Source organism: Sparus aurata, chromosome 20, assembly GCF_900880675.1.
Source record: "Sparus aurata chromosome 20, fSpaAur1.1, whole genome shotgun sequence".
Classification (NCBI taxonomy): Eukaryota; Metazoa; Chordata; class Actinopteri; order Spariformes; family Sparidae; genus Sparus; species Sparus aurata.
In genome coordinates this window covers 10,920,578-10,934,981 of record NC_044206.1, presented here as the reverse complement: position 1 = coordinate 10,934,981, position 14,404 = coordinate 10,920,578, and the positions used below count along the sequence as shown (strand labels likewise).

Genomic DNA, 14,404 nt, shown 5'->3' with positions numbered 1-14,404 from the left:
GCCAGAATGACAAGAGCAAAGAACTGAAGTCACCCCCCCCCCCCCGCGCGCTTATTTTAGCCCGGAGCTCTGAAACCTTCTCGGCCTGTGGATCAGGGTCATAGGCCGTGTTAAATTACCAAATTCACTTTTAATGAAAGAAAACGTAATCTGGATTGGTTTTATTAATAGATTTTTTCCCCCGAGCCAAGTGGAGTATGAGGGAAGGAGGGGGCAAAGCACTTTCAAGTGGAATAATTAAAACCCCTCCGCCCTCGCTCTTTCTCTAGTTAATTAAGACGAACGTGCAGGCTCTTGATATGTGTTGCTCCAGCAGAACAGGGTGAAACAGTCAAACCCAGAAGCGGAAGTGCTTTCACTCCACTCTACAAGGGGGACGATGACTCTTTTCCCATTTTACATCTCTGGTTGTGAACTCCATGAGATTGGACAACATTGGATTGAGGGCTCCCTTTGTTTTTCTCTAATCTGCAGGCAGCTGAGTGAGTATGTTGATGTGATCTGTGTACACACTGTGTTTTCTCCATCATGTGTTTCAGTTCCTGAGGATCTGTCCCTGGAGGAGAGGGATGAGCTGTCAAACATCCGACGCAGGAAGAGAGAGCTGCTCGATGATATTGAGGTGTGTGTTTTACCAAATGAGCATCTGATGGTAGTCCTGCCTTTTCTGATAAATACCATGCACTGCATTGATAGCTGAAAAAATATGAAAAAAAGATTTAAAAGATATTTCTGAATAGAGTGTATTCTTTTTATAATGTCTGAAGTTTGGTCATCATTTTGTCTTTGCCTATCTATCTACACTGTCGCGCTATTTGCATGCTGTCATCAATGCAAATTGAACTGAAGAACATCTTTGCACACCCGATTGCCCCCCCCAAAAAAAAAAGGGATGAAGTTTCCATTTGGTGCGATGCGTTGGCTGTCCTTTTCATGCCGTACATCATCTTTCCTGTTTTAACCGACTGTGACGTGTCTCGCACTTTCTTCTCAGAGGTTGAAGTTTGAGATAGCCGAAGTCATGACGGAGATCGAGCAGCTGACGTGTGTTGGAGAAAGGTGAGTCACAGAGGCCAAGATGCAGATGTAGTTGGTGCATATGATGTGTGTAATACAGCACGTTCAAGCCACTTGTCCGTATATTCAGGTTATTTGTATATTTCCATACAGTAGTTCAGTGATATTGTAAGTGATCATTAAAAGACCATAGTTTCTGCGTGATACTTCACAGTTTCAGTAATGGCAAATGTTAAAAAAAAAAAAAAATGAATAAAATGTCCTCATGCATGTGATCACTCCCGGATAAAGATAATTCACATTACTGAAGACAATCACTCACTCTTTGAAAATATTTGGGGGCTTTTTTTTAATAGAATATATTGAGAATGTGGATGTAAGTAAAGTGAAGAATGTGGTGGGCGAGGTATAAATGTTGTTTCGCGTAAACTTTTGGAGCTCTGCAATAACATATAAATAATCAAAAGCAGACTTAGATGTAATAATCCACCAGGGCCCAACAGTCCCCTCACTCATAGCTACCAGCCACCTTTATATGTCTGAGAAATGATCCATCCTCCCATCCGTTTATCCAAATCCACAACGAAAGCCAAATGGGGTCTGTTCTTGGCCGAGACCCATCCTTCATCCAAGTTTTGTGGAAATGCATCACTAGTTTATTTGTAATCCTGTAATCTAAAAGTATTTCCAGCTGTAAAAAAAGATCAACCTTTAACATTGAATTGTAAAATGTTTATTACTCCTCAAGTCGCCACAACGAAACAACAAATCCCCATGACCTCTTCATTTCTAAAAAACACAAACGCTGGTCACAAATAGCCAGCACCAGAACTGCGGCTCTTAGTCGCGCCTCTATCTTTGTCAGGTTTTGGGATTTGCATGTTCAGAGACGTCAGACACAGTTAGATTAGAAGGACGTGTCCTGTTTTGAATGGCGCGGACATAGCTGACGAGGATGTGACTTCAGCAGTATCGGACAGCCGTATCTACCTGGTTGTTTGCATCGATAAAATATTGGCTTATTACACCTGGTATAACAGCACCGTTCTATACAATGTACTTAATGCTACAGTCCGGATAGACGGTGTGTGATCTCCATCCAACAGCTGCGTTAAACAAACAGTGACAGCCGACGCGCGGCATATGTGCCTGGTATAAATCAACAGGCACGTTCTCCATACGTAAACAGTGTGTGCAGTCTGTCACTAGGGTTTTTGTCTGCTTTGTCCTCTCATCTATCACTGTCACCTGAATCACACACACATTTTGAAGTCTGGAGACGTGTGTGCGCATGTTTTTCAGATTAGACTCGAGCATGTCCACATATAATAGATAGACCAGATGTGGCAGGAAATAATATCGCAGCTGCGACTATAAATAAAGTATATTGTTGTGTTTGACATTCTGGTACCTAACAGGCTGTTTAGGGTACAAAGAAATGGAGAAAACTGAATGAAATCTCTACATTTCTGTTTCTGTGTGGCAGTAAAACATCCCAGAGAAACAAACAGATCGCCATGGGCAGGAAGAAATTCAACATGGACCCAAAGAAGGTAACCGCCACACAAACCACCGCAGTCTACAATGTCTGGTGTGAGGAGCCGTCCATGCTCAGCCACGAAACCCTGCTGTCATTTTCCAACATCCCCTCCTCGATTGAGACGAACAGCCATCCTGTTTTCTCTTCTTTTCCTCCCCAGGGGATCCAGTTCCTGCTGGAGAACGACCTCCTCCAGCACACCCCCGAAGACATCGCCCAGTTCCTCTACAAAGGCGAGGGCCTCAACAAGACCGTCATCGGAGACTATTTAGGCGAACGGTGAGACAGAGCATCTATCAAGTCCATGCTTCCTCTGTGATAAGAGAAGGGAATTAAGGGCTGGATTTATTGATTAAAGAGGGAGATCACGATTGACCCCCCCCAATGAATCTTAGAGCCGGTGTGTTGTCATAGTCCACTTGTGTGCTTATGAGTGGCAGCGAAAGGGCCATCCAGCTGCTCAAGTTTCAGGCCAGACTAATGGATAACGAAGAAGAAGGGGAGTCCTGCAACTAGTGAGATGGATGATGGTGGTATCTGATGGTGATATCAGATAGGTGAAGAAACTGTGTGAGGCGAACAGGGAAGATCTACGCTAAATCAAAACCAGGCTGCAAGGGAGTGCACATCAGAGTTTTGATATCTTGAATATAATCCATTTGATATTTCTCATCTGGGGGAAAAAAATCATGAATTGTACGTCCATTTTCCTCTTAATTATTACTATTATTAGCTTTTTGACACCGTAAACTCAAAACTCAGACACAAAAAAGCTGCTGACGATTGGTCATGATAATTTCCCAGGGCGACACTCGATCTGGCCAGACTTTATAACACAATCTAGAGTGAAGTTTTGAGGCTAATACCAATATCATTATTTGAGTTTGAAAAGATTTTGCTTTGGACTTAACAGAGTTTTTTCTTGTAAGAATCTCCGCGATACTATATACTGAAATTATACTCATCTAAAACCATTGCCAGTGTATTCGTAATAAGCCAATAGAAACTGGTATATATATAACTGTGCATCGATCTACCTCTACCTCTTAAAAATGTGGAATGAAGTCTGGGTGGTAAGCATGACTATTGATACCTGCTGTATCTGAAGAAAACATGAACGTTATCAACAGAAAAAGTCTGATTGCAGTCGAGCTGCGGCTCCGTGACTGGCAGGTGATCTTTGGGAGGGCGGAATAGAAACAGCAACACCAAAGAGTGATCAGCAGCACACGAAGAAAGTAAAAGAGGGCGGTGAGAGAAAAAGACACCATTGCAGCCAATTTCTTTGTGCTTTGTGTTGGTCACAGACCCACACGAGCCAAGTTAAAACGTCACTTTCTTTCCTGGCATACAGAACTTAAAAATACGCCCTTCTTTGGCAAAAATGTAGGACCTTCATTTACTGTCTTAACTCTTCACCCGCTGTCTATTATTTTATCTGAGCCCAGGTGCTCACTGAGGATCAGTGTATCAATGAACAGTGGCAGAAACAATGACACACACACACTCTGAGGTGAATGAGGCTGTCAGTTTGGGGCGTGGAGGGGGGGGGGCCTCTGGGGACTCTTCGTGTTGGCCTGAGGCTTTATTCACGGTGGATCTTCAAAGAGGCCACCTACCCGGTGAAAATCACTCTAAGCACAGGCTGAGACTTTACACTCGGTAATTATCACTAATTGAGCTTATGCAAGGAGCAGGAACCTATCATTGCATGCTGAGTGGAGAGGGAGAGGAAGATAGTGGGAGAATGACGCAGGCTGAGCAGATGATTGATTCTTAATTTACTCAACGAGACTTTTATATTGTCTCTGTATAAGTCAGCCTTGTTTGTCACCGAAACGTATATATGCAGTTTTTATATTATTTTTAAGCAACATTCGTGTTTAATAAATGCAATAACCGTATATATGAAACCCTCAGAGGATTCATTTTATTTGGTTGCAGAGGCCTATATAGGGCAGGATACAATCACAATCCCTCAGTGGAGAAGAAAAGCCCCGAAGTCGTCGTCCAAATAATCAAAGAATGTTATTGCAATACAAGTTTGTTTGGCTCATGTTAGCCAGCACTCCCTTGTACTCCCTCTCAACATTTCCACTGCGTCTTTCCACCAAAAAACAACAAAAAAACAACACAAAAGTCAGAAAAATTCCTGGTTTCAGTGGAACAATACAAAACACAAAGACGATACAGGATGAGGATCATGGATGTACGACAAACAGGATCAGAGACGCCGTGACCGCAGCCTGAAAGCAGCTGTTGACTTTTCCTCCGACAGCCAAACAAACCTCTGACAAAAAGGAGACTGTGTGGGTTCAGTCTGAGCTGTTTTTCCATCATTCGAACACACCGTTTCCCCCCCCTCAGGGCGGAGAAACACTCCGCATCGGCCAGCTGTTTAAATTGCTTCCAGACTTCACACTCGGCGGCCGGTATGAATAAGGGAACAAACATGACAGGAATGCTGAGAAAACAGGAATTCAGGTTGAGAAATGCTTTCATGGAGGAAATATGGTCCCCCCACCCTGTCTTCTGGGTTCACATTGTGCTTGGTTATCTTGAATCTTCTCTGAGGTGTTTTGATATCTCCTGGACAATCTTGTCCTTTTTGAAAAATAGAAATGACTTGGAGATAGCATTGGAAATCTGATTTCACTCATCTTTCTTTCTTTCCACCAGGGATGACTTCAACATCAAGGTGCTGCAGGCTTTTGTGGAGCTGCATGAGTTTGCAGACCTCAACCTCGTCCAAGCTCTACGGTCAGCAGAATGATTAACCCAAATAATCGAGCGGAGAGAAGACAAAGGCAATGTCCTGTGGACCCGGACTCTGTGTGGTACCAAAAAATAACATACTCCTCCTCTCCTCCTATCATAGGCAATTCCTGTGGAGTTTCCGTTTGCCTGGTGAAGCTCAGAAGATTGACCGTATGATGGAGGCGTTTGCCTCGCGGTACTGCCAGTGCAACCCTGGAGTCTTCCAGTCGACAGGTCAGACACAAAGCAGGCTGCGGTCCTGTCAGCCAGTCATTTCCAGCTTTATATACCGAGCGGCCTTTCAGATGTGCTGCTCCGACCCCTCATTGGCACCATCCGTCATGTTCCAAATGTGTTCAATTAAATCGATTTCAAACTGGACGTTAATGTTCATTATTAATCATGGAGAAGTAGAGATTACTACAATATTTTTCTTGGCCAATGTTTAGGTCGGTTTGGTGTAGCTTGCATTTGTACTACTATAATTGTAAGGCAGAACATGGCTATTAATCCATTAGCCCATTTTCCATTAGTTATTATCATTACCTACAGATGATTACATTTCTTCAGCCTGCCATGCATGTGTCCAAGCTAACCACTGAATCCATTCACTTTTAGCAAAACATTAATTTCTCTTAGCTAACTATTTATAACTTTTAGCCAACATTTTTCAATATTCTCCTTTGAGCTAAGTGTGTAAGCTAGTGCAGTTAGCATACCATTAAATCCTTAAAGCCAACCGCTTTAGTCCATTTATATAATATTTATTTTTTTATTTACAGTATCGATCATATTTAACTCACCATTTAATGTAGTACTTTCAGCTAAACATTTATTACTGTTAGCTCACCATTTATCAAGTAGCCTACCTTTAGCTAACTGTTTATCATGGTTAGCTAACCATTGAATCTATTAGCCTACTTTTATCAAAGTTTTCGTTAGTTTTAACCATTTAACCAACTAATACATTCTTAAATAATCTCACTATTTATTAATTATAATTCAATTTAAAAAATGAATTTCTCCTGCAGGGGATCAATAAAAGACAAACTTATCTCATTGTATCTTATCTTATCTTATCTTATCTTATCTTTCTATTTCAACCATTTATCTTCTACTGTAAGCTGCCAATGCTTTAGATCTCCAGTTTTGAAGGCTACTCTCACTTGTCACGGCGTTGATGTTACAGCTGACTTAATGCGGATTCTACTTTCTATTTCTATTTCTTTTTTTTTTTACCAAACAATAACTTATATTTATTTTTTTATTAATTGAGCTAGTATTTCCATGTATCCTATGGAAACTGTAATAGTACCCCTAGGGATAAGTCACTCTGGTCGGACGCTGATCAATGATGAACAATAGTCAGGTTGTCTATATGCATATGAGTGTGAAATCCAATATGTTGGACAAAGTCAATGCACTGACAAGCAGTCCAACACAATTACAGCCTGAGGGTCTAAAAAGCATTGACTGATGGCCTGCTTTTTAATGCATTTTGATCATTAAGCCAAAAGAGTTACTGTAACTACAGCTCAATGAGGATTAACCAGATTACAGTAACTACAGATCACAGTCCCCTGCAGGAGATGAGTTCAGAGCAAACAACCAGCAACAAACAAGGGACATCCATTATTCAGGAAGAGTCAACCTGGCTGAGTGATACACGGTCTTGTTATAAACCAAGGCTTCAACTACAACAGCCTGTAAATAATTAAAGTTGGGCAATCTATTGTGTACAAGATTGTTGAGGATACAATCAGTCCCGTTAAGGGAATACTACAGGTTCTGTCAATTCAGTTGACGGACTTCCTGCTCATATATAGATTTTGCAAAATTCAGACTCAGAACACTTTTTCGGACTTTTTAGTGATGTGTTCTACAGGCGGTGATTGACATGATTTGTGAATCTGACCTTGTGACGTTTCTAATGCTCGGTAACACTGTCAGGCATTTAGATGAAAGTCTCGTACACAATCTGCGCATAGTCAGGCATGGTTGTGTGTGGATGACAGGGGAGCCGCTTAGAACCACGTGTGTAGCAGTCAGCACACACTGAGCACCATAAAAATATAAAACGATCAGGCATCTTTAATCACCAGGGGAATGAGCAAGCCGTTTCTCTCACTGCCTCATCATGCTCATTGTCCTTTTGATTGCGCTGACATTCCTCTTGCCCCATCGTACTCACTGCGAGTAAAGCTCCTCTATTTTTTATAGAGAATGTGTGTTAGCAGGCGGACAATAGGCAGCGTAGGACAGCCAGGACCAAAGTGTGTCAGTGAGAGGATCAGACAGAGGGGAATGAATGATTCATTTACAGGCAGCCAGTGGCCCGTGTGCGTCTGAGCATTAACAAACAGTAGAGAGACCAAAGCCCTGCCTCCCCCACTTACTTTTTCTCTCACTCACACCACACGCATCTATCGGATGCAGCACAAAATCCAAATTATTATTGAAAAACTAAAAGTGATGCACTGCTAAGAGAGAGACAGCTGAACCACAGCCTGTATTTATCATCTATTGAGAAAATGCCTTAATAGAAAGAAGAAATTATAACCTGAAAGGTCATAATGAACACAAATGATCAACATATGCTGATGACATCCTGTTATATGTACTGAAAAACAAAAAATGTTACAGCACACATGCCACAAACAATTTGCCTTCCCTGTCATATGTACAAAGTTAATGCCTACTTCAGGAAGCAAAAGGTACAAAGTAAATTGAAAACATGTCTGAGATATGTATAAATCTTATACAAAAAGGCAGTGTGAATGTCCAATAATTGCTTCACTGTTACTTGTGTCCTAGTTTTGGTCTTGGATGGCAGCTTATGTTATTGTCATTATATTACTTGTCCCATCTATATAATCAGTCTGTCAATCAACTAGTCAATAAACACTAGCCAGCTAAGCACAGTAGAAAGTAGAAATCAACCTTTTCTATGTTTTTTCCCCACAAAGCAGCAACTACTAAGGCTCTTGATGCTGACAAAACACAGATACCACTTGGTACTTTACTTGCTATGCTATTGGCTCACAATTGGCTATTGGCTTAAATAATTTAACACAATCATAATAGTGTTTTTGAGGAAAAGAGACACTTTTATTCTGCGCCTTTCTACACCCTTTGTAGATGCATTATTGTTTTAAAACGATTTTTTGTCTCCATAAAAATATTATCACTGTGACATAAACTTGTGTAACCCGTTGGATTTTCCTACAGATACCTGCTACGTGCTGTCATTTGCCATCATCATGCTGAACACCAGCCTACACAATCCCAACGTCAGAGACAAGCCCCCTGTGGAGCGCTTTATCTCCATGAACAGAGGCATCAACGAAGGAGGAGATCTGCCAGAGGAACTGCTCAGGGTGAGTATTTCTCTGTAATGAGCGTGTGTATGTGTATGTGTCTGTGATGATGAATGATCTCTGGGACCGTTCTGTTACACCCACTCCATACGAAAGAGGCATTTCCTCCACTGTTTACCTTGTTGATTAATCGTTCCCCCCCCCCCCCCCCCCCCCCCCCGCCTGCAGAACCTCTACGACAGCATCAAAAACGAGCCTTTCAAAATCCCAGAGGACGATGGCAACGATCTGACGCACACGTTCTTCAACCCCGACAGAGAAGGCTGGCTCCTAAAGCTCGGTATGTGCATTCGGGAGACACAAAAAAGAAGAAACTTTTGACATAAACTTTTTATGTTGATTTTTGTCAGAAGACCCTCAACGTCAGTTTGAGGAGCAGTGTCCTTTATTTCCCTGTTTGTTTGTTTGTGTGTAACTTGTTTATGATGGGCTGTCAGCAGCCATGTTGGAGGTCGACAGCTCTTGGGGCATTAAATGGCTGAAAATAGCTGATTGCACAACTTAACCTAGAATTAAGTCCTACATTTTCACTGACAGAAAATGATGCAAGGTGTATACTACGACAGGAATATATTTATGAATTTGCGAGCTCATTAAAGCTGTCAGTGATATTATTCTGCTCTGCGCATAAATTGCCTCATAAAAAAATGTGACATAGTTTTCAGTCAGTCATGGGACAGGATTTACTAGTGAACGAGAGTGGAAGTCGTGACAAAGCCTGGAGCACCACTTGATTTGTGATGATATGTAAATTCATCTAGCTGTGCCTCTTTCAGCTCTGACCCAAGGCAAATCATGCAGATTTTTGTGTTTTATTACCTCTCCTTGCTGGTGACTCAGCCTGAGCTGTTAGCCAGCTGCATAACACGGTAGCATGTCCGTGTTAACACATAGCTCAAAGCAACACTCTGCCTACGTACAGCCTCACAGGCCGCTAGCATGGCTTTATACTCTCAGGTTGATTTTTAGCTGTTAGCCCCTTTACGTTAAATAATGTGTGAATGTAGGGCATGTTAGCATTTTAAAGGTGCATATGTAAGAATTGACCACCTCTCACAAGTCACTCCAAACACACGGGGTGCAGCAGGTCACCAGTGAAGCCGCTAACTGCTGCTCACTATATTCTTTTCAGTTGCGGTATATGGCTGTAGCTACTCCCTGTTGTTAGCCAGTTAGCTGAGTTAACCGTGCAGCTAGTGGCTACAAACTGACTTAAGTCCTGACAGAACGGGAGCTACTACCGAAAAAGCTACTTTACTCTACATTGAATAGCAAAAAAGTTTTAGTTAGCTCATTTCTACCCATGCAGCCCTACCTTTGCCCAAAAACTGTCCACCTTCATGATGGAGCTAAGGTAGCTCAGAAATCTGTGACACGACCGCAAAGTTTCTGTCCTTGTCCTATCATCCCATGAAGTCTCCTCTCTGTATTGTCTCTCCTCTCCTTCCTCTCCTCTCTTACAGCATGTTCTTTTTGGTGATTACGCTCTCTCTGTCTCTCTGGCATGGTGATCTTTGTGCTTTGTTATGTCTTCCAAAAGTCTTTCAGTGTTTTTTGTTCCTCCGCTCCTCTCTCTAACCTGTCACCCTTTCACCTTTTGTTCTCCCATTCTGTACTGTGATGGCTGTTCCTCCTTAAATCTCTGTATTAGGAGGTAGGTAACACTCCTTCCTCCATCCTCCCAGTTCATCAGAGTGCCCTCATACTGGCACTGGCTGCCATTAGCTCCTAAGCACACTGGGCCCCTGACATGCTAGCCGCCTCATTTAATTGGCTCATTGTATCAGCCTTTATAAGGCAAATCAAAACAGCATCTTGAGGTGATGGGTTATCTCATTCAAAGGCAAAGCGAGTTGGAGGTCAGTGATCTCATTCTGCATGGGGATTGGCTGCAATTTTTTTGTGGCTCTGGAGGAGGCTGGATGATGCGCAGGGCTTGTCTCAGTCGATGCACACACAGAGCGTTAATTCTTATCCCGAGAAGCCTTTAGCGTAAGTACACTGCTTACCTCATCAAACCACAGTGCAAATTGCTAAATCCCCTTTATTGTTTGGCCTCTTTTCAGACAAGCTTACCATCATTACAGGATAAAGACATAAAAGTATGGTATGTCGGAGGCATAAGCTGCTTTTAGCAGTAAAAATGGAAAGCCCATGTTATGGCAGATACAGTCATTTGTAATCTGGTGAGTTTTACACAAGTCTACATCAATTTAAGCTGTTTCAAAGCAAAAATTAAAGTGAACATTACATATATTATATTATATATACTGTAGTTATGGTGCATGCACTTTTACAATGCAGTGGATTTTGAAGGTAACAGGTGCCTTCACCTTTGATTTAACGTTCATATTGGTTATGACAACAGATTTAAACTGCACTTGTTTAAAGGAACAGTTTAAGATTTGTGGAAATACGCTTGTTAGCTTATTTTAGCTGAGAATAAAATTGGATGAATGACACCACTCACGTGTCTGTACGTTAAATATGACGGTGCTGCCGGCAGCCGGTTAGCTTACCTTAGCACAATAACTGGATAACATGAGAAACTGCTTGCCTAGTCTACCTCTGTTCAAAATTAAGAAAGTAAACTAACTAACTCACTAAATGTGTTGTGCTGCTTCCCTTAGTTTACGGTCTTTGTGCTATGGTAAGCTAATCAAGCTGTTGGCTGCAATATTAGCTTCATATTTAAAGTACAGATATGAAAGTGGTACCAATCTTTTTAGCTAACTTTTCACTTTTTCTTTAAAGCTGTGGAGACTCAAAATATTTTATGACAAGCTTTAAAGGTGCATTATGTGAGAGTTCTTGTTTAAAATATTTAAAAATGAAATTAAAAGCCCAATGAACCTCAAGAGGTGAGAGTCTGAGAGGATACAAGCTCCAAGCCCAGGTAAAGTCAGCTAATGCGACCGCAAGCTGCACGGTTAATTGAGCTTACTAGCTAACAGCAGCGAAAGTTAAAAGCAGTTAGCGCTTACTCTAATGATAAGCTACCTCTTCCTTTACAGTTGGCCGGTTCTTACATAGTGCACCTTTAAAACATTAGCAAGTCAACCGAATTCTTCATGAATAAACTGCTGCATGCTCACGCTAATATACATTACTCTGCTATAAATGCCGATTAGAGACTGCCATGCACATCATACAGCTGTGTATGATGCTCCTGTGTAGCCAGAACATGCAGTCATGCCCGAGCTTTAGTGAATGGGCTGCTTGAGTCTGCGCTGTGGGAATGCGTACCTACTGTACTGTTCATGCAGTGAAAAAGCCTGTTCTCATTCTTCTCCCTCCTGTTCCTGTCCAACGGGCCTCGGTACCCCACATTGCTGCTTCTCCTCTTCCTCTACAGATCCCTCTCTCTTCCTCTTCTGCTCTCTACCCCACCAGCTGCACTTGCCACATCATTTTAGGTCCAATTTTTCCCATTACTGAATTCCACACTAATTTTAGCTCCATCAGAGGAGATGCTGCTTAATGAGAGAAGATTGGTTTAGCTTGGATGAAGCTGGCCCGTCAGGTAGTTCAATATGATGTACAGCTGCACTGCTGTGAGACTGTGAAGCTCCATAAGCTCTCATTACACCACACTATTAACCAGGCCTGAGCCTGCCGCTGTGGCTGAATCCATCATCATCATCCAGGGTAAACAGCATGTCATCAAATTCAGCTATTCAGATGTTCTTATAGTGCATTTCAGAGGGCCAGCACAAACACAGCACCACTGCTGATGTAGTTAAAGTGGTCACATTCAAATTCTGTTCAGTGACCAGTGTGTAAACAGACAAACACAGCATCTAACTTATATTTAGATTAGATAAATGACCTGTCTGTGTGCAGTATTGTGGCTATTCTGTGTGTGAGGACTCAAATTCACCCCCAAAATTAACCGTTTAAAGGAGCGCTGTGTCGTTTTGGAGAAGAAAGAAAAGCAAACTCAAAATGATCAATATTTAGAATATTAATGAGGCAATAATACAAACTCAGAAATATGTATCTTTTCGTTGTCTGAATAAACAAGCTGTTCTCAGAGGAAAATAAGGTCCCCAGAACACTGTTTGAGGCTAGTAAGGTGGCAGGGTCCGCCACACATAAACGAAGTAAAACAGTATGAAATTGTGTTGTCCTTTAAGGTAAGTTTGTACATTCAGTTTATAGAGTCTGTTTATTTGGTTTGTTTAGGCATAAAAAAGATCTGTCAATGAAGATCTTCCTGAAAGCTACACATCATAAACTACATTACATTAATCGTAAAAAATTTTCAATAATACACATTATGAAAATTGAGTAATGCCTCTCTGGAGTGTCAATAAACAAACAAGTAAATGATTAATCTGCATTAGAAAAGTGCAAACATGGAGGATCCTGCAGCAGAAATCCATAAAAAAAATGTCAGGCTTTGTTATTAAAATGAAACATATGGCTAAGGGGGATAAACACCCATCGAGACTGACGTATCTGTTGACTGAAGCGGAGCAAAACTTATATTTTATATTTTCTCAACCATTATAAACTATACATGTGCATATTCAGTCCATTTTGTGAGGAAAATGCAGCGGTTGCATCTGTAGTAAACTTTGCTCATCCATTATGTAGACGTTGGATTTTACTCTAGCTTGCACTATAGAATGAAAATCTGGGTCAAGTGAACATTACGTATTGATTACGTCAGTAACGGCTGCTTTGTGCTCATTCTGTAAACTCAGCAGACATGGTCTTATGGTGCACATATTGCAGACTGTACATTGACATCAGACACATTATCTCCCTTTGAGTAAATAGGTAAATTGCATCACTGATGGTGTAATTAACAGAAAATCCTGTAATCCCAATGCATCTAGTGTAATCTACTTTTATCTGGCGATGGAGGCAGATGGAGAGATTGTGTCCCTTATGAGGAGATCCTCTTCTATCATTCCTACATTCAGATGTTTAATTGTACTTGCTCCGGCTTTAGTCGTCACATGTTTTAGATGTGTGCATGTCTGGGAACAGTTATCCAGCCCTCAGGCATCGATGTCTCTTTAGACTGAGAGGGGTGCTGGAGGGAGTGTCCCGCCTCTGATTGAGCCTAATAACGCAGAGAGCTGATGATCAGAACCAGATGTGGCACGTGGAGCTAAAGGTCTTCTGCAGGTTAGCCTCTACATGCACAGACACCGCCACCTCTTCAGCTTGAACTCAAACGTTGTGTGTTTTCTCTCGGCAGGCGGCAGGGTGAAGACGTGGAAGAGACGGTGGTTCATTCTGACCGACAACTGCCTCTATTACTTTGAATACACAACGGTAAGTTGGCAGAACACAAGTATTGATCTTTTTGATTTTAAACATGTTCGAAAAGATAACCCTCTCACATCTGTACGCTAAATATGAAACTGTAGCTAGGAGACAGTTAGTGTAGCACAAAGATTGGATACAAGGGGAAACAATGGTAGTTCAGTCCATGTGAAATGGCTGATGTCTAGATAAATGTTGTCAAATTGCGACAGGATTGTAAGTGAAGTAGAAACCTAAAAGAATACGTTTAATCTATGTCTCATACACACATACGCACTGACAGAAGTAAGACAGAGGTCCTTGCCTTCCAGCTCTGCCTCTTTAACAGATGCAGCCCCTTTGACCCAAATGAACCTCACTCCAGCAATTAACATGAGGCATCATGGGAAACATCTGCAAAGTCTACCGGCCACATCTGGCACCGCTAAGCCGC

The 14,404-nt window shown here is 41.7% G+C and overlaps 1 protein-coding gene across 1 annotated transcript in view; it reads left to right on the top strand.

Annotated features, from left to right (window-relative positions):
• LOC115571167 (cytohesin-3-like) overlaps positions 1-14,404 on the top strand; it is a 36,617-nt gene that overhangs the window by 15,830 nt on the left and 6,383 nt on the right. The window contains exons 2-10 of the mRNA XM_030400293.1: positions 540-622; positions 995-1,059; positions 2,504-2,570; positions 2,718-2,836; positions 5,237-5,317; positions 5,436-5,548; positions 8,543-8,691; positions 8,860-8,971; positions 13,904-13,980. Coding sequence (XP_030256153.1) covers positions 540-622; positions 995-1,059; positions 2,504-2,570; positions 2,718-2,836; positions 5,237-5,317; positions 5,436-5,548; positions 8,543-8,691; positions 8,860-8,971; positions 13,904-13,980 — 866 coding nt within the window. The remainder of the gene's footprint in view (positions 1-539; positions 623-994; positions 1,060-2,503; positions 2,571-2,717; positions 2,837-5,236; positions 5,318-5,435; positions 5,549-8,542; positions 8,692-8,859; positions 8,972-13,903; positions 13,981-14,404) is intronic.